Below are 20,294 nucleotides of genomic sequence, written 5' to 3'. Positions count from 1 at the left end.
CTACAATAAGTTATCTTCTTCTGATAGACTGTACTCTAACTCAAGAGGGATTATATAACTTCTGAGATTTTGAAGAGCTCTCTTTCTTACCTGAGTAAGGCTAGATTCACTTAGGAAAGCAAAGAGAGAGGTTTTTTTCAGTGAAATTAAAAACTAACATTAACTACTGAATTGTTTTCCTGTTTTCTAATACTGTGAGAATTTAAACTAGATTAGGTATTCAATATGCCATTAATCTTGACACCAGGCACTGTCACTGCTTCCTGTAAATGCTTCTGTTTTCTCTCCTGGTTTATTCTTGCTAACTTTCTCTTTGTTCCCTTCCTTAAAAATTTTTTTTAAACCTCCATTCTTGTATTATCCAGAGGCCATTTAATCCCACAAGTGGGCCCTAGCCCAATATTAATATTCAACAAATATTCATTGAGCCCTTTTATCTCACAGATGCTGTGCTGGAGAGGTTGTCCTGACAAAAAGGCATTTTGGGAGCCATATCAGTTCTTTATGCCTAGTCAGGATATTTATGTCTTTGACCAACTAAACTTTATTCATTATTAAACTGGTAACCTTAAAGTTGCTGCTGCTGCTACCATACTTTCTTGAATTTCTAGTAATATGTTGTATAGAAGAAGCAGAAAAAGCGGTAAGGGACTAGATTATATTGTCCTTAGTCCTGTAATTGCATTGGGGATAATCTTGACTTTGGGGATGTTGTTAATCATAATACCAGTCTGAATTCTTTCCTGCATTCCCATGAATTTACTGAATTTAGGAATTTTACAGTGCTTGCTTTGGCAGCACATATACTAAAATAGAAATTTTACATAGGGCTAGAATTTAGAGTGGATGTGACTACATCCACTACTTTGCTTTCAGAAGGGAAAGTTTTAGTTACACTAAACTGAATGTCATGAAGGATTGAGTCTATATACCAATTAGATGTTTAATTTATGGTGGGGATGTGATATACTTACCTAGCAGGTTTTCTTACCCACAGTGTCCAAAGGATGAGAAGTCCCTTACCCCCAAATCTGTGAAAAGTCTCTCCTTCCCTAAGTCATGTTTGTAATGAAGTAAATGATACTTTGATCTTATGTAAGTAATTTCATATGTATAAATATCTAAATGAATTCCTATGCCTAACATAAAGCCCTGAAAGATTTAAAATATCTGTGAGATTGGAATTTTAAAGGCATTTAAGCAAAGCTTTGTATTGGACATGAAAGGGAATCCCTGAGAAGTACACATACCTGAGTAGGTATGCTGAGTATAAGCATATGACTTTGGAACATTGGTGTATTTGAAATAGATAAGTAGTTCGGAGTAATCTAATAGAACTCAAGAGTAAAAGATGTTCTAAAAAAGCCTTCTGGGAAATTAGAATTTTCACTGGGTTAATGAAAGAAGATTCAAGGTGTAGGTAAGATGAGATGGCGTTTTCAAGGATAAAGAAGGGCAGGGCACGTGCAAAGAGAAGTTATGTATATTTTCTGTGTGTCTTTTTACTTATAGCTGGCTCAGCTTTAAAACTTGTAGAGGGCCAGTGGTGAAGAGAAGGCGATCTGGATAATAATCTCAGTCTGGAGAGAAAATAGAGGTATCTCTCACTATCCAGATTCTCTCTACTTGAATTTAGAGAGCTAAGATATGGATAAATTTTTCAGGGAATCTCTTAAAATACACACTTTTGCTACTTCATATTCAAAGATTAGGAGCCAGGTTGATTTGGATGACTTGTTATCCCATGCCTCACTGTCTACTCCAGAATGTCGGAAATTTGGATAATGATATAGTTTTCTTTTTGTTCAGCACTAAGTCTGTTAAACATATTTAAGAAGTTGTGTCTGTTTAGAATCCAGAGAAAAGCATGTGAAGTAATGCAGGGGAAATAAATTTTGTGTATTAATGATAGAATTGGATAAAATTATCACCTGCTATGCGGCTGTCTGTCTTACTTGTCGTGTTTCATCAGGTTTTGATTACTGAAATGTTTATGGTTTAATTCATATGTAAAAACTTCTAGTGTCTGTCTACTTGAAATGTGGTGTACTTTAGCATTTATATTTCACCTAAATTTTAATGTGATTTTAACATGGTATTTTAAAACTTATTTTTAGGGAGTAAGCCCTGAGCCAATTCATCTTAAGATTTTTTCACCCAATGTTGTCAATCTGACACTTGTGGATTTGCCAGGAATGACCAAGGTAAAGATTAGTTGTTACTCATTGTGCATTTGGTCATGTTTGTTTTCAGTTGTGGTGGTTTTTGCTTGACCTCATATGAGAATAGTCAGCTTTCTTTTTTCCCCAGTCAACTTGGTCTATTAACTCCATTCCCTTCTCCTTGAAACACTTTCTTTACTTGGCTTCCAGGATACCAGGTTTCTCTCCAGTCTCACTGGCCATTCCTTCTCTCTCTTTTGCTGGTTTCTTTCCTCCCATTTTCTCCAGAGTGAGTGCCTCAGAGCTGTTTTTAGACCTCTTGTCAGTTGGGTACACTTAACCCCTCTTGATGATTTCATTCAAACTATGGCTTTAAATACATGAGTGTCTGTTTGCTGACAGCATATAGACATCTCCAGACTCATATATCCAACTGTCTATTTGACATGTACTCTGAAGTGTCTAATAGGCATTTCAAACTGATGTGTCTTATGCTAAATTGCTGACCTGTCCCTCAACCTTACTCCATCACTCTGTAGTCTCCCCTACTTCAATAATTGACAAGTCTTTCCTATTAGTTGCTTAGCCAGAAAGTTTGTAGTCATCCTTGACACTTTTTATTCCACACCCTACTTTCTCAGAAGATCCTTCTTTCGGCTCTTCTTATATTTAAAATATATACAGAACTCCATTATATCTTAAAAATTTATAGCTACTATCCTGATCTAGCCACTACCCTGTCAGCTTGATTACTGCAATAACCTCCTAATAGGTCTTCCTCATAATCTGTTAAGTAAGCCGCCAGAATGATGCTATTAAGGTGAAAATTAGATTGTGTCATTCCTTTGCTCAAAATCTCGCCAATGGTTTTTCATTTCATTCACAGTAAAAGCTTAAGTTCTTTTTCTTTTTTTTTTTTTAAGATTTTTAAATTTATTTGACAGGCAGAGATCACAAGTAGGCAGAGAGGCAGGCAGAGAGAGAGGAGGAAGCAGGCTCTCTGCTGAGCAGAGAGCCTGACGTAGGGCTCCATCCCAGGACCCTGGGATCATGACTTGAGCCAAAGGCAGAGAGAGGCTTTAACCCACTGAGCCACCCAGACGCCCCAAAGCTTAAGTTCTTAAAAGTGAAAGTATCCCTGTTCTTCTAACTCCTTCTGCTCTAGTTTTCCGCCCTTACTGTTCATTCTGCTGGAATATTCTTCCTCCAGATATCTGTGTGTACCTCTCCCTTACTGGCTTCAGTTCCTGCCCATTCTCTTTTTTAAAATTATTTTATTTTTAAAAAATATTTTATTAATTTATTTGTCAGAGAGAAAACAAACACAAGCAGAGGGAGCAGCAGGCAGAGGGAGAAGCAGGTTTCTCCGTCTGCTCATTCTCTTGAATGTCATTATCTGAGTGACTTCTTCCCTCTTTACTCTGTTTAAAAGCATAATCCTATTTACTTAAAAGTATAATCTTTTCTAATCATTCCCTAGCTTCTTGTTCTGCTTAATTTTTTTCTACAGTTCAACCACCATCTGGATACTATATTTATTTGCCTATTGTCTACTTCTCATCACTAAAATATAAATTCTGTGAAGACAGGAATTTCAGTCTTTTTTTAATCACTACTGTGACATATCTGATGTAGAACAGTGCCTGAAATATAGTAGGCTGCCAATAAATACTTGTTAATTGAATGAACAAATGAATTTTGTCTCTATATAGTTATCATTGACCAGTCCTTTACATGGTAAACTTGATATTTGCAAGAGGTACATTTTGCGACTTTCACATACCCCTAAATTCATATATTCCACTAGTACTAGTGTACTCTTTTTTAATTTAATTTTTTCAGTGTATATTCTTTCTTCATTTTAACTATCTGTGAATGGGGTAATACCTCTATTCTATAGATTAAATGGGGGTGGGGGAAGCTCAGTTGGTTTTTATTATTAGTTCCTTGCTCATCTCTGTTTGGTTTAGGTGCCTGTAGGTGATCAACCTAAGGATATTGAGCTTCAAATCAGAGAGCTCATTCTTCGGTTCATCAGTAATCCAAATTCCATCATCCTTGCTGTCACTGCTGCTAATACAGATATGGCAACATCAGAGGCACTTAAGATTTCAAGAGAGGTAGATCCAGATGGTAAGGACAGATGTTAGTATTGAATGATGAGATGGTTGGTTAACAGTGGTAAATCTACCCTCAAGAAAGAAATATTTATTTTTAAAAGTAATTTTTCTAGCTATTAATACAGATTTAAAAAATAATGTGTTCCTGTTTTGCTTATAATTACAAGTAGAAATTCTGATGGAAAATAAAGTTTTAATGGGTTAGTTCCTGTATAGTCAAGGCAAAAATACTTTATATAATGATATTTGTAATAGTTGCCTAATGATTTTAACATTATAACAGGTTTTGCAAAGAGGGTTTGTTTTATATAAATAAAATGATTTAGATTTTGGATGGCTGACTTCTAAGAATAACTATCATAAAAGGTAATCATTGTAGATTATTATGGTATAGTAGAAAATTATGGTATCTATGTTCTGCAGAGATAGGAAAGAAACATTTAGACAAGGCAGAGGGAATTCTTAGAAATAAAGGTAAACTCCTTTTATGAAGCATTCATAACCCCAAGGATTATGTTCATAAATCCCAATTTGGTTCATACTGTGGATCAGTTTATGGGATTTGACTTATGCTGTGGTGTGCATCTCTTAGTATATATAAAATGGCAGCTTGTAGGTGAGTAGTTCTTATTGCTGCTGATAAATATGGCTTTGCCCCATACAGTAGCTTTTTTTTTTTCCCTGAGTATTTGATGGTTCTGTGAGCTGTGAGCTGTGTCATGTTTCTTTTTTCCTGCTTTGAAATAAAAATTTGGTAGGAAAAGTTAATGCTAAAACTGCTAATTAAAATAACCATAACAGTAACTTTTTAAAGTTTTTTTTTTTTAATTTCAAGTTTTTAAGAAATTTTTATCTCACATCATTTTAGATTAAAAGATAAGCCCTAGGGGCACCTGGCTGGCTCAGTTAATAGAGCATGTAACCCTTTTTTTTTTTTCTTTCTTTTTAAAGATTTTATTTATGTATTTGAGAGGTGGGAGGGAGGGAGGAAGGGAGCAGGAAGACGGAGGAGAGGGACAAGCAGACTCCCCACTGAGCCTGGAGTCTTGACAAGGGGCTTGATCTCATGACCCTGAGATCATGACTTGACTAAGCCACCCAGGTGTCCCTAAAATTAGTATTTATTTATTTATTTATCTTTTTATTTTTATTTATTTGACAGACACAGCAAGAGAGGGAACACAAGCAGGGGGAGTGGCAGGCAGAGGGAGAAGCAGTCTTCCCAACAAGCAGGGAGCCTGATGCGGGGCTTGATCCCAGAACCCTGGGATCATGACCTGAGCTAAAGGCAGACACTTAACAACTGAGCCACCCAGGTGCCCCTAAAATTAGCTTCTAAAAAGTATTTGTCAGCAAAGGTTAGAAAAGCATTACCAAAATGATGAGAGGTAATGTTAAGGAGAGATTATAGATGAGGATTTTTCTTTATTAATACCTAATAGCTTTATTTAATGGATCATTTTCTTTTTTTTTTCATTTACCAGGTCGCAGAACCTTAGCTGTAATCACTAAACTTGACCTTATGGATGCCGGTACTGATGCCATGGATGTATTGATGGGAAGGGTTATACCAGTCAAACTTGGAATAATTGGAGTAGTTAACAGGTTAGAAATCAAGAATAGAATAAGAATTGCAGCATTCCCATTTCAAAGCAAATCTGAATTTTTAAAAGCATTTTAAAATGTGATATCCTTCTTTTCCCCTTTTACTATAATCTTGATATTGCTAGGAATTCATTGCTGTAAAGGAAGAAAAGAGATTCACTAAAGCCTCCTGTGGGCATTTGTAATGGAAAGTGTTTTTAAAGTAAGCAGTCCATAAAATGGGATGAAAATTTAATAGCCAGGCTTGAAAAATTTCTGCTTATTATGTTATACACGAGGAGTGAACTGGATAAGGAAAGAAAAATGTATTTAATTTGCACATGATTAAGAAAAAGTTTGTTAATACGGTGGAAGGATTTTAATTCATTTAACACCTCTGGCATTAGTGATCCATCATAATTGCCAGGATGTGACTTGGAGAAATTTTATTAAACGTCCTAATTATAAATAGCTGGTGTCAATAATTATGGAAAGGAAACTACTATTGAGTGTCTATGCGTTAGACCCTCTCCTGTGAGCAGTTTGAACCTTTACAACATCTCTGTGAGGTAGGAATTGATATTTATTTTATAATCAGAAGACTCAAGTTATACATCTACCAAAGTCTCATGGTGAGAGCAGATTTCAAATAAGATCTCTCTTAGTCGAAAGCCTACAAAGTAGGAAGCACTGAAATTAATAGGAGATCTGGGTTCTACTCATACTTTGTCCATAAACTAGCTATATAACATTGATTTAAATGACACCTGGGTCTCAGGCCTTTTCTAAATGAAAATGTTTTTACTAAGTGATACCGAAGACCCTTTACAGTGTCTGCTTTACTCATATGTCCTACGTCACCCGTACTTCAGTTATTTTTAATTCTCTACTCTCTTTTCATGGTATAAAACTGTGCATTTGTAAATGACTGCTCTTTAAGTAATTATTTTTGGTAGAAATTAGTTGCCTGTATATGGGTAAAATACACAGCTGGTTGTCAAAGTCATACTTTTTTTTTACTTATCTATCCCTGTTACTTCAGAGTACTGCTTTTGACCGTAGTTAATGGTACCAATGAGGCATAAACTATTCAGGTATTACAAGTCAAAGATTGACTCTTGGTGGAAGTGCTTAACATGTAACCCTGGGTCAGTTAATGTCCCTGAGCCTTGCATCCTTTGCTGTAAAATGGGCCAATATCTACTGCATACAATTATTACAAGAATTAGATAACATAGTCCATATCAGGCATTACTACAATGTCCAGTGCTACCATCATCATCTAAGGTATGCAGAGGACACAGTTGACTTTTAATTAAACAGTTTGTTATTTTTCAACCCTAGGAGCCAGCTGGACATTAACAATAAGAAGAGTGTAACTGATTCAATCCGAGATGAATATGCATTTCTTCAAAAGAAATACCCATCTCTGGCTAATAGAAATGGAACAAAGTATCTTGCTAGGACTCTAAACAGGTAACGTTTTTACTCTTGGAAAATGAGGTCCTTTTGGTTTGCCAGTAGGTGTCCGAAAACTCTGATTTTTTAGTTCCTTATATTTTCACAACATTCTTATGTGTACAGTTTCAGGTTTTGTTTCTTGTACAGTAGGTCCTTAAAATGTAGATGTCTTCTTTTAATTTGGGTGGTTGGCATTAAATTATGTATTCTAGGAATGCTCAAGGGAATTTTTTAAATGCCTTAATTATGAAGTTCTTGACAGTCAATTTACTTTTGGTAATAGAACTAGATAGCAGATGACTTAATTTCCACTTGGAATTTCAGGAACTAAACTAAAATGTATAATTTTCAGATAAACAATTCTTATTTTAAATGGATATCTTCTGTTCTTATTCATAAAAAGAATTTGAAGTATTTACCTTGAATCCTTAATACCCACTTATGGTAGAAGAACTGGAAAACCTTTCTAGGTAATTTATAAATGACTGAAATGAAAGCTGTTTTCTCTTACTTTTATCTTATTCCCTAAATAAGTTAAAGGCTGATAGACTTAGATCTTAATAAGATTGATTTTTCACTGTGCTAAGTACTCATTGTAAAAGATAAGTCAGAAATCAAAATTTTTTCTATTTATATTTGGTTCTCTAGCATATGCTACATTTTGGTGGGTTGAAGGCAAGTTTAAAAAGTGTTAATCAAGTTGTCTTTGTTCATGTCATTTTTTTTCAGTAAGTATTTACTTCTAGCCTAAGATTGCATTATTTCCTGGCAGGACAAATTATTTGACAGCTTTTATCATTATTGGCATTTTAAAAATTTGACTTGTTTGGTTCTTCAAAATATAGTTTTACTTTAAAATCCTTTTTTTCTAACCTTTCATTAGGTTACTGATGCATCACATCAGAGATTGCTTACCAGAGTTGAAAACAAGAATAAATGTTCTAGCTGCTCAGTATCAGTCTCTCCTAAATAGCTATGGTGAACCTGTGGATGATAAAAGTGCTACTTTACTCCAACTTATTACCAAATTCGCCACAGAATATTGTAACACTATTGAAGGAACTGCAAAATATATTGAAACTTCAGAACTGTAAGTAAAAAATTTCTCTGTGGATTTGGTTACCTGACCAAATCTGCTGGGTTACTTAAGCTTTTTTTTTCTTTTTTAAAAGATTTTATTTATTTATTTGACAGAGAGATCACAAGTAGGCAGAGAGGCAGGCCAGGCAGGGCGGTGTGGGTGGGGGATGGGAAGCAGGCTCCCCGCTGAACAGAGAGCCCAATGTGGGGCTCAATCCCAGGACCCTGCGATCATGACCTGAGCCAAAGGCAGAGGCTTAACCCACTGAGCCAACGAGGCACCCCTTACTTTAGCTTTTGTAACAGTGACTTTAACTCTGAGATTCTCTGATTGTGATTTATAATCTGCAGAAGAGTATTTTGCAGAAATTATAGGATCATGTCTGATGTATGTGTGAAAATGCTTTGTCAACAGGTAAAGCACAGTAAAAATTTCAGGTGTTTTTTTTTTAACAAGACTTTGATAAGCATTTAAAAATACTTGGTAATTTAACTTTTTAAATGTTTGTTTCTTTAACAGACACACTTTAATTTTTCATGAAAGAAAAAAAAATGCAGATAAGAAGAATATAAGGACAAAATTACTTAATTCCACTATCCAGAGTCCCTGTTAATTTTGGCATGAACCTAGACATTTTTCTGAGCATTTAAAACATTTTAAATGTCTGTATTTCAAAAATCAGATCAAAATACTGTCATGCTATTTTGGAATTATATCTTCAAATCAACTTGTCACAAACAGCTAATACTAATTATACATTTCTGTATTCAGTCTTAAAAATTTACATGGCATTGGGGCGCCTGGGTGGCTCAGTGGATTAAGCCTCTGCCTTCATTTCAGTTCATGATCTCAGGTTTCTGGGATCAAGCCCTGCATCAGGCTCTCTGCTGAGTAGGGAGCCTGCTTCCGCCTCTTTCTGCCTGCCTCTCTGCCTACGTGTGACCTCTCTCCCTGTCAAAAAAATAAATAAAATCTTAAAAAAAAAAAAAAAAATTTACATGGCATTTTACTTTTTAGATATACTCTCTTAAACCAGTACTCTACTACTGATAGATCATTTTTATTCATACACATATGTAAACAGTGTTGTGATGGACTATTTTGGGGGCATGTATTAGAGTAAACCCTTAGGTGAAATTCCTAGAATGGAATTACTGTGTCAAAGGGAAAGAACATCCTCAATGTTTCTTACTGTTGTCATACTGTTAGTAGATTGTATTGTTGTACTACTAGCAGTATATAAAAATGTTCATTTCTCTGAACTCACTTAAAAAAGAAAACTTTTAATTTTGAAGTAATTATAGACTTCCAGGAAGTTGCAAATAAATGTACCTTCCTAGGTCCTGTTAATCCTTCACCCCATCTTCCCCAGTGTTGACATTTTACATAACTGTAGTACAGTAACAAAATGAGAAAATAGAATTAGTACAACCCAGAGCTTATTCAGTTTCACCACTTGTGAAATTATACGTACACTTGTGTGAGTATTCTATGTACTTTTGTGTGACCCAGGTGGCCTTTTATGTGCGTTAACTCCATAAAGACAGTATTGAACTTATTGGTGAATGGTTGGTTATTTTATATTTTTTGCAACTGGAGTAATACTTATTTTTTTTTTTAACTTGGCAAAAAGTCAAGTGCTACATTTTTAAAAACAAAACCTCAAACAAACATATTACCCATCACAAAGGGTCTCGCAATAGTACAAAACATCCTACTTAAGATCTTTTTTAAAATATATATAAGTTGGCTTAAAATGATAGACGTTCTGTGAGAATATATATATATATGGCATATTGAGGGAAATAAAGATTATTAAGATGAACCTTTAAAAAGCTTAGTGGGTAAGGTAAAACAAGGTAACACAAGGCACAATTATGTGGCAAACGGGCGTATAATCAAGTATTTTTATTTAAATACTATGTCTCCAGAAATGTGCTTATAACATAAATGGGGATTTTTTTTTTTATAAGATTTTATTTATTTATTTGACAGACAGAGATCACAAGTAGACAAAGAGGCAGGCAGAGAGAGAGAGAGAGGAGGAAGCCGACTCTCCGTTGAGCAGAGAGTCCGATGCGGGGCTCGATCCCAGGACCCTGGGATCATGACCTGAGCTGAAAGCAGAGGCTTTAACCCACTGAGCCACCCAGGCGCCCTATGGGGAGTTTTATAAGTAGTTAATAAAGCAAATAATCTGTGTAATCATTTAAGCCTTTAAAACATTGAAGAGAGACCAGTTTACATTTCTCTCAGGACTGGGAGCATGCCATAGCTAAAGATGTGTTTAGGTTGGGCTCTGAATAGAATTTAGAGAGGCAATAAGTAGAAGGGTGTTTTAGGCTTTGGTACAGGAAAGAATAATATAGGGTGTATGTAGAGAATTGCATATATAGTGATGGGATGTAACAGGAGGTAATGCAGCAAAGGCATCTAAGAACAAGATTGTGGAAAATCCAGTATCTTCAGATTTTGGAGAACTTCCTGCTATAGAAGTAAAACACTTTCAGTCAGAGGAGTATCCATTTTAGAAGGATAATTCTAGTCATTATGGAAGATTATTTGGAGAAGGGAAAGGTTGGAGGCAGACTGGTAATTTATTCGTTTTAAGTATAATTTAATGGCATTCAATTAAAGTCACACTATTGTCCAATCATCAAAAGGTGTCTATTTCTAAAATTTTTTTATCACTCCAACAGAAACTGTGTATCCATTAAGCAGTATCTCTCTGTTTCTTCCTCCTTCTGTCCCTGGTAACCTCTAATTTACTTTCTGTCTCTCTGAATTGGCTAATTCTAGATATTTTATATGAGGGGAATCATACAATATTTGTCTGTGTCCAGCTTATTTCACTTAGCATAAAGGTAGGCTTGTACCTTCTGCTTAGACAACTGTAAGAAAGTATAGTGCTTAATAGAGAGTTAATTTGTTTAAAGCAGGAGCAAAATGTAGCCCATTGGCTAAGAAGGATTTTTACATTTTTAAATGGTTGGAAAAAATTCAAAGAATATTTCATGATGTTAAAATTACGCAGAATCCATATTCTAGTGTGTGTAAGTTTTATTGGAACACAGCTGTGCTTATTTGTTTGTATTTTGTCTATAGCTGCATTTTTTGCTCAGTGGTAGAGTGGAGTCGTTTTGACAGAAACTGTATGCCCTGAAAAGCCTAAACTATTTACTGGCTGGCCCTTCCAAGGAAAAGTTTGTCCATTTCTCCTGTAAATTCTGAATAAACAAATAAATAAGATACTGTTTATTGTCTTTTAAAAAGCTTGTACTCGTAGAAAACTAGGGCAGAGAAAAGATGTTTAGTAGTTCCTAGTAAACTGGTGTTTTTTGGCAGAATATTTACTCTGTGTGTGTGTGTGTCTTTGCACGCAAACACATACATATACATTTGACAAATGCCTTTTGTGGAATGACTCTTCTTTAAAAGAAAATAATTAGAAACTCGTTCATAATGGAGTTGAGAACACATGGAAATGATCTAAATGTAATTATTTAACTGAGACTGTCTCAGAAAACAAGACTTTAAAAGCTTAATAGGAAGACTTTTAACTTGTAGCTTCTTTCCCTTTTAGTAAATAATGGAAACCATGTACTTCATTGCCTTTCAGATGCGGTGGTGCTAGGATATGTTATATTTTCCATGAGACTTTTGGGCGAACTTTAGAATCTGTTGACCCGCTAGGTGGCCTTAACACTATTGACATTTTGACTGCCATTAGAAATGCTACTGTGAGTATACTTAATTTTTAGATTTTTTAAAAAAAGAGGTTAAAGGTTTATTATAATTTTTAACCATTAGCACTGTCTTTTTAAATGAATTTTATTTTTGTTCTCGTATCTGATATTAGGAAGCACTTTTCATGAAAAATACCAAAAAACATCATTTATTTTAACCTAGGGAAGAACTGAAATTTTGTATAGCTGTAATAAGAGCTCAGAAATTTTTCTAGGGTCCTCGTCCTGCTTTGTTTGTGCCTGAAGTTTCATTTGAGTTACTGGTCAAGCGGCAAATCAAACGTCTGGAAGAACCCAGCCTGCGTTGTGTGGAACTGGTTCATGAGGAAATGCAAAGGATCATTCAGCACTGTAGCAATTACAGTACACAGGTAACTGCGAGAGGTCTCACGTGTCGGCTGGAGTGGTACAAGACAGGAAGTGCTGGTTTCTTATGGTGGGAGGAAACATGGAAGGTGGGCTAAAAATAACTTAAAATATGCATTTTCCTCATTGGAAAGTGATTTGAAGTAGTATGCTTAAATGTAGCTTAAATTCTAATTCAGTATTTCAGTGATTATTTAATTTTCCTTTAAACAAAGCAGTCTATTCTATTTTGCTTCCGTCATATATAGGAGTTGTTGCGATTCCCTAAACTTCATGATGCCATAGTTGAAGTAGTGACTTGCCTTCTTCGTAAACGGTTGCCTGTTACAAATGAAATGGTGAGCTGTTATTTTCACAAGTCATCATTATAACCACTGTTAAAGAAGTTTTTTTGTACAGCAATAGCAGTAATTTTGAGTTTAGGCTTGTTTCCCAGTGTATTAGGAAGATAAAGAACTGAACCTCATTCTTATTTTGAAGGACACTTAAGTAATTCTGACACAAGGTACATTTTTCTTCATATTTTAATCATTGTTAGCCTGCAGCCACAGGTTTTCATGAGAATGGAGTTATTGTTGGGGATTGTGAATAGCTTTGCTCTATTATATAGCACCACTGATCTAATGGAAAATTAGTTTTTATCACCAGCCCCAGTATACTGAGCCTTTATATAGCAAGCTATTTTAACTCTGGTATATTGGGGTCATTTGGCCATTTCTAGTTTGCTGGTTTGAGGACCTAGTACTGTAATATCATGGTTGCTTGCTACTATTTTGTGGGTTGCTGCTATCTGTAAAAATGCTGAAATTTGGAAAAACATGGGATAAGCATTAGAGATTGCCTTTATGTCTCTATTTGTTGGCTGAGTGTTTTGTTTTGTTTCTTTTCTGGTCACTAAAAGTGCATTTGGGTCCTTGGTTCAGGAAGGTGGTGAGCCCCAATGGAGGTTTAAGGTTTACTAAGACTACAAAACCACTCCTGGAAGTGTAGAATGTGAGCGCTGCTGCTTGGATGTTTCCCTATAGCAAATGTGACCCCCAGGCTGAGAGGAGCAGGGATATAGTAAGCCTGATATCAGAGTTAGTGATAGCATGGAATCACTGGAATTTCATTTGAATAGATGTTTTTCACCTTGGTTCTTGACGGTTTCGTACTCTCCTGATACCTGAGATTCGTTAGGGCAGCACATATGAAGGAGTTCGTTTAATCTCTGCAGTGCTAGAGAAATTACTTTCAGCTTTCCATTTGATTATTGTCCCAGTAGGATTTCAAACCACTTTGGAGAAGTGTCTGTTCAAGTATTCTGCCCATTTTTTGACTTGACTGTTTTTGGGGTTGAGTTTGAGAAGTTCTTTGTAGATCTTGGATATCAGCCCTTCTTTGTAGATCTTGGATATCAGCCCTTTGTCTGTAGAGTCATTTGCAAGTATCTTCTCCCATTCGGTGGGTTGCCTCTTAAGTTTTGTTGACAGTTTCTTTTGCTTTGCAAGAGCTTTTTATCTTGATGAAATCCCAAAAGGTCATTTTTGCTTTTGTTTACCGTGCCTTGAAAGAAGTCGCTGTGGCCGATGTCAAAGAGGTCACTGCTTATGTTTTCTTATAGGATTTTGATGGATTCCTGCCTCACATTGAGGTCTTCCATACATTTTGAGTTTATCTTTGTGTATGGTGTAAGAGAATGGTCGAGTTTCATTCTTTTGTATATAGCTGTCTCATTTTCCCAGCACCATTTATTGAAGAGACTGTCTTTTTTCCACTGGATATTTTTTCCTGCTTTGTTGAAGATTAGTTGACCATAGAGCTGAGGGCCCATTTCTGGGTTCTCTGTTCTGTTCCTTTGGTCTATGTGTCTGTTTTTGTGCCAGTACCATGCTGTCTTGGTGATCATAGGTTTGTAATATAGCTTGAAATCAGGCAACGTGATGCCCCCAGCTGTTTTTCTTTTTCAGCATTTCCTTGGCGATTCAGGGACTTTTCTGGTTTCATACAAATTTTAGGATTGTTTGTTCTAGCACTTTGAAAAATGCCATTGGTATTTTGAGCAGGATGGCACTGAAAGTATAGATTGCTCTGGGTAGTATAGAAATTTTAACAATGTTTATTCTTCATGAGCAAGGAATGTTTTTCCATTTTTATGTGTCTTCTTTGATTTCTTTCATAAGTGTTCTGTAGTTTCTAGAGTGTAGATCCTTTACTTCTTTGGTTAGGTTTACTTCAAGGTATCTTACAGTTTTTGGTGCTATTATAAATGCAATCGATTCCCCCATTTCTCTTTCTACAGTTATTTTGTTAGTGTATAGGAAAGCAACTGATTTCTGCACATTGATTTTGTATTCTAACACATTACTGAATTTCTGTACAAGTTCTAGTAATTTGGGGGTGGGGTCTTTTGGGTTTTCCACGTAAAGTATCATAAGAAGACATACAGATGGCTAATAGATACATGAAAAAATGTTCAACATCATTAGTCATCAGGGAAATTTAGATCAAAACCATATTGAGATACCACCTTACACCAGCTAAAAGGGCAAAAATTCACAAGGCAGAAAACAAGTGGAGGGAGAGGTTGTGGAGAAAGGGGAACCTTCTTATACTGTTAGTGGGAATGCAAGTTGGTACAGCCATTTTGGAAAACAGTGTGGAGATTCCTCAAAAAGTTAAAAATAGAGCTACCCTATGACTCAGAAATTGCACTACGAGGTATTTACCCCAAAGATACAGATGTAGTGGAAAGAAGGGCCATATGCGCCCCAGTGTTCATAGCAGCAGTGTCCCCAATAGCCAAAGTGTGGAAGGAGCCTAGATACCCTTAAACAGACAAATGAGTAAAGAAGATGTCCATATACACGATGGAATATTACTCAGCCATCACAAAGGATGAACACCCACCATTTGCATCAACATGGATGGAACTGGAGGGGATTATGATAAGTGAAATAAGTCAAACAGAGACAGTTATCCTATGGTTTCACTTACATGTGGAACATAAGGAATAGCATGGAGGACATCAGAAGGGAAAAATGAAGGAGGGGAGATCAGAGCGGGTGATGAACCATGAGAGACTATGGACTCTGGGAAATAAACTGAAGGTTTCAGAGGGGAAAGGGGATGGAGGGTGGGTGAGCCTGGTGATGGGTATTAAGGAGGGTATGTATTGCATGGAGCACTGGGTGTTATACGCGAACAACATAAAAAAAAAAATTTCAAACCACGTATAATATTTAAACCATGTGTGTCTAATTAAAGCTTATCAGTCATTATCTCAGGTCTTTACATGTGTCCTTTACTCAAATAAAGTTAACATCTTTTATATCTGATTATGAAATGTTTCTTGTTGAATCTGAACTGAAACTTTGATACGGAATAGCAGATGATCTGAGATTTTAATAGCAAAATTACATAAAGCCTGGAACTTAAGATTTGCATCAAGGAATTTTTTTTCCCCCTAAAAAAGTACTTCTAACTATCTTACTTCCTAACCCCTTTTGAAGTGCAATCTTAGATGCTGAGATATAAATAATTCAAAAGAGAGCAAATTATTCTGTAGCATAATATGCATCAGTTGGAACATATTTTTTGAGTATTGACTCAGGCATCAGTGTCCCATACTGTCTTTTTTAGAACTGTTTACAAAGTTTTACATTACCTAAAGTAGAATTAAGTCAACATGTTTTTGTATATAGCCTAATTTTATTTTTTTCTAGGTCCATAACTTAGTGGCAATTGAATTGGCTTATATCAACACAAAACATCCAGACTTTGCTGATGCTTGTGGGCTAATGAACAATAATATAGAGGTAAATACCATTTGAATTATCACTTTTGAGAGAAAAAAATCCGTTGTAAATCAGTTGTATCAAATTTACAGAGCATGGCATAACTGTAAAACACATGTGGGACCATGTTATTGTCTGGTTACATCCCAGGATGTATGCTGAAGGCATTATGTTATGTTAAATCTAATTCTCAAAACCACCTGGTGGCATTATTCTAATTTTCTGTTTACACAGCTAATTCAGAGGGGTCTAGGATTCACTGATTTAATGAATGCTCCCTTTCAGTAACTGTTGTAGTTTATTCAGGTTGAAGAGTGGAAAACTAAGTGAGTGTTTAAAATTGTTTCCATTTGGCTCTGAAAGCTGGAAAGGAAACATTCCAAGATTTACATAAATTAATACATTTTCACCTGTACCAGAGTGGCTACACTTCATGGCTCTTTTTTCACGCATTTGAAGTGAATTTTGGAAGTTGTATAAGATCTCACATGGAGCCAACGCTGGTGGATAAAACAGTTTATCCACATGCTGTTTTTATTCTCAGCTACTTTTATCCAAGAACAATAAATTTTTTTGCTGCTCCTTAATCCAGTAAGACCTTAGAGTTCCCTTCTTTATAAAATTTCTTTTTATGCATATGGGTGGAGAGAATATTGTAAATGTGCAATTTGGGAATTGGAAGGGACTCTGGGTCATCAGCTTCAGTCCTTTGGTTAAACAGATGAGGACACTTTAACAGTGTTACATGAGTAGGGCACTTCAAGCACTTGGCAGGTGCACTAAAAAATAGTTATGTTAAAAATTAGTGTGTATACACTATCTTAGAATAAGGGTTTAGTTCTTGGAACATAGAAACCACCTTCAAGAGAAAACCGATGTACCAAATTTTCTGTAATACTGACAATGTTATTTATGATATGATTTCTGCTAAGTTTTGTTTTGTCTTAGACAAATGAGTATGTCTGTTTTTAACGATTCCATGACAAAGAACTTGATCTGGATATTATCATTAAATCTTTACAACAACTTTTTGAAGATAGGTAATGGTAACTATAGACTACAAAACTGAGGGCTTATAAAGAGTTGGTAACCTGTCCAGTTAACAAAGTTAAATAAGCCAGGACTATTGTCCAGGATAGCCAAGGTTATAACTGGTTGGTAACAGACTATGATGAGAATTTCTATGATGAGAAATTCAGAAAATTTTTGCAGGAGCAAAAGTCTCCTGCCTTTTGCTTTGTGTCCCTCTTCAAAATGTACATTTTAATTATTCTGAAGATTGTTGAAATTCACATATTTTTATCATCTGATACATTTTTTTTAATCACTGGATTCCCTCACGAAAAAGATGAAAATCAGCCAAGTGTCTGTCAAAAAGAAAGTCTTTACGCATAAAAGATCACCGTAGAAGCTTTGTTAACATCTTTTTTGCAGGTTTGAGAGTGCTTATGAAATGGTTTCTTCCTAGGAGTAATTTTGACTTTATTTAACCTAAATGCTTTCCTGTGTCTTTGTCGCTGCCTGCGAGAGAGCCAGGAACACCTCCATCTTTCTCTGTTGTCCCTCTTGCCCCTGTCACGGTGCTTGATAACAGGTGTTCACTGCCTGTTGATTTGAATTTAAGAATTTTTTTTTTAAAAGATTTTATTTATTTATTTGACGGAGAGAGATCACAAGCAGGCAGAGAGGCAGGCAGAGAGAGAGAGAAGGAATCAGGCTCCCGGCTGAGCAGAGAGCCCGATGCAGGGCTCGATCCCAGGACCCTGAGATCATGACCCGAGCCGAAGGCAGCGGCTTAACCCACTGAGCCACCCAGGCGCCCCTATATTTAAGAATTTCTTAAGCTTTGTACCAGAGCTACCTGATAGTACTGGTAAATTAGAAGAGTGGGCGGTCAATCAGTCTGTTAAATTAGGTTACAGAAAGAACTGTTTTCACCACGTTTATTTCTGGGAGATGGTTTAGGATAAAGAAAATGAACATCCTTAAAGGATGACCTCCACCACAGGTATTTATAGGGTCTTGTGTGTGGGAGTTTTATGAATTTAACACACAGGTATGCAGGTTAGAGTGATTTTTTTCAAGGATTAGTTTTCTGTCATCTGTGCATTTAAGATTCCACATGGTGTGCTGGAGGGTTGTGCACATGTTTATGTGGGGACAGTTTAAATCAATGACTTCCAGTGGGAAAGGCAGAGATGTTGGCCCATCGCCCCTCAACTGAGAATCCCCCATACAGGAGCCACTGTTACTGACGTTGTATTGTATCCTTCAGGTGTGTTGGGCAGAAAAAAAGATTGAGAAGCATTGGGTTAAATGATTTCTTGTTTGTTTTAAAATAAAATTGTGGCATGAGTCCCAACAGTGAGAGGATATACTGTAAGTTATTCCACACTTTTCAATTCAGCTGAACATTTTTTAGTAGGCTTCCCTTTCAATGCTCTGATAAACACTTTGGTTTGGTTGTGTTTTATAGGAACAAAGGAGAAACAGGCTAGCAAGAGAATTACCTTCAGCAGTATCACGAGACAAGGTAAAAAAAAAATAATATTTTAAAATCATATTCCCAATATGCAAAGGATTGGTAAGCCTTAATACAACTCAGTTCTAGGAGTAGTGGTCTTTTCTTTTTCTCCCTTTACTATTCCATTGGAACTATTTCATTGTTTGAGTAAAGGTCTGCAAGTTTAAAAAGAGGTTGAGTAATTTAAAGATGGTATTTTGAACATTAGATGGTATCTTGAATACATTAGAAAAAATGCTTAAAGGTGGGTTTTAAGCATTAAGCTTTTATTTTTTTAGAAGATTTATTTTACAGGGGGGTAGAGACAGAATCTCAAGCGGACTCCATGCGGAGTCTGCATGCACAGAGTCCCATGGGGCTCGATCTCAAGACCGTGAGATCATGACCTGAGCTGAAACCGAGAGTCAGAGGCTTCACCGACTGAGCCACCCTAAGTATCAAGCTTTTAAACCAAAGTTTATGGTGACTTTATCAACTTTATAAAATTAGTTGAAATGACCAACAGGAAGGTATTTTGGGAGGGAAGGTAAATATGCACATAATAGATGTTTTCTATAAACAGTTGCATAGATTAAAATACATGTATACAAATCTGTTACCTTGAATTCTTTACCAGAAAAGATCTTAACAGATTCTAGAAATAAAAATGAAGCTTTTGAATTTGGATTTTCCTTAGTTATTCATCTGAAGAAGGCTTTTAACAAAGGTGATAACAGTATAGTACAAGGAGTAAGGAAGAACAAATAATTTTATATCTCATGGTTGCTTTTGTTTCTCATGGTTACTTTACTATTTTGATACAGAGAAGAACAATTTACACTCATAGAATGTTTCTGAATGCATTTTTGGCATCCTTGATTTTCTTTCCCTGCATTTTTTGCCTTTAGTCTTATAAAGTTCCAAGTGCTTTGGCACCTGCCTCCCAGGAGCCCTCCCCTGCTGCTTCTGCTGAGGCTGATGGCAAGGTCTGTTCTGATTCTTAATCTAAGCCTGCATGCCTAGTTGTTTGGTGCAACATAATCATCTGGAAACAACACACTGTACACTGAACATTAATGTGGGATGTGTGCTAAGGTTAGATCATTTTAGTCTAATAGGAATTTTAAATTATATAACAATGTATACTTCATAAATTGTTGACATGCCTTTCTTTTGCTTACAATATAGAAGATGCGCACGGAAAGATAATTTAAAGAGGAAATTATCCTGCACTTTTGAAATTCAAGCTATTGGTATTTAAATTTTGCTTGTTAAACTGCATGTTTTAACATATCTTTTAACAGTTAATTCAGGACAGCAGAAGAGAAACTAAAAATGTGAGTCTCTGGTTCTCACTGAAACACTGTCTTCAAAACCACTGAAGCTCTTTGTATAACAGCATCTATCTCTTGTCTGTGTTCCATCTTTTAATGTTTCTCTTACCTAACTAATCCTTCTAAGATGGCATTAGTTCTAGTTGTAACATTTTTTTAAA

The 20,294-nt window shown here is 35.8% G+C and overlaps 1 protein-coding gene across 8 annotated transcripts in view; it reads left to right on the top strand.

Moving 5' to 3' along the window:
- The window catches only part of DNM1L (dynamin 1 like), a 50,426-nt gene that overhangs the window by 25,587 nt on the left and 4,545 nt on the right, over positions 1-20,294 (top strand). For 2 of the 8 annotated variants that reach the window (XM_059185666.1, XM_059185668.1), the window contains 12 exons: positions 2,118-2,204; positions 4,133-4,295; positions 5,767-5,887; positions 7,211-7,342; positions 8,211-8,417; positions 12,028-12,148; positions 12,370-12,525; positions 12,769-12,858; positions 16,225-16,317; positions 18,773-18,829; positions 19,708-19,785; positions 20,104-20,136. In XM_059185666.1, coding sequence (XP_059041649.1) covers positions 2,118-2,204; positions 4,133-4,295; positions 5,767-5,887; positions 7,211-7,342; positions 8,211-8,417; positions 12,028-12,148; positions 12,370-12,525; positions 12,769-12,858; positions 16,225-16,317; positions 18,773-18,829; positions 19,708-19,785; positions 20,104-20,136 — 1,338 coding nt within the window. The remainder of the gene's footprint in view (positions 1-2,117; positions 2,205-4,132; positions 4,296-5,766; positions 5,888-7,210; positions 7,343-8,210; positions 8,418-12,027; positions 12,149-12,369; positions 12,526-12,768; positions 12,859-16,224; positions 16,318-18,772; positions 18,830-19,707; positions 19,786-20,103; positions 20,137-20,294) is intronic. The other 6 variants (XM_059185667.1, XM_059185669.1, XM_059185670.1 and 3 more) reach the window with 3 other exon arrangements.

The sequence above is a fragment of the Mustela lutreola genome, chromosome 8, assembly GCF_030435805.1.
Source record: "Mustela lutreola isolate mMusLut2 chromosome 8, mMusLut2.pri, whole genome shotgun sequence".
Taxonomy (NCBI): domain Eukaryota; kingdom Metazoa; phylum Chordata; class Mammalia; order Carnivora; family Mustelidae; genus Mustela; species Mustela lutreola.
Note: the sequence above shows the minus strand (reverse complement) of the source record. Positions and strands in the feature narration are given on the sequence as shown.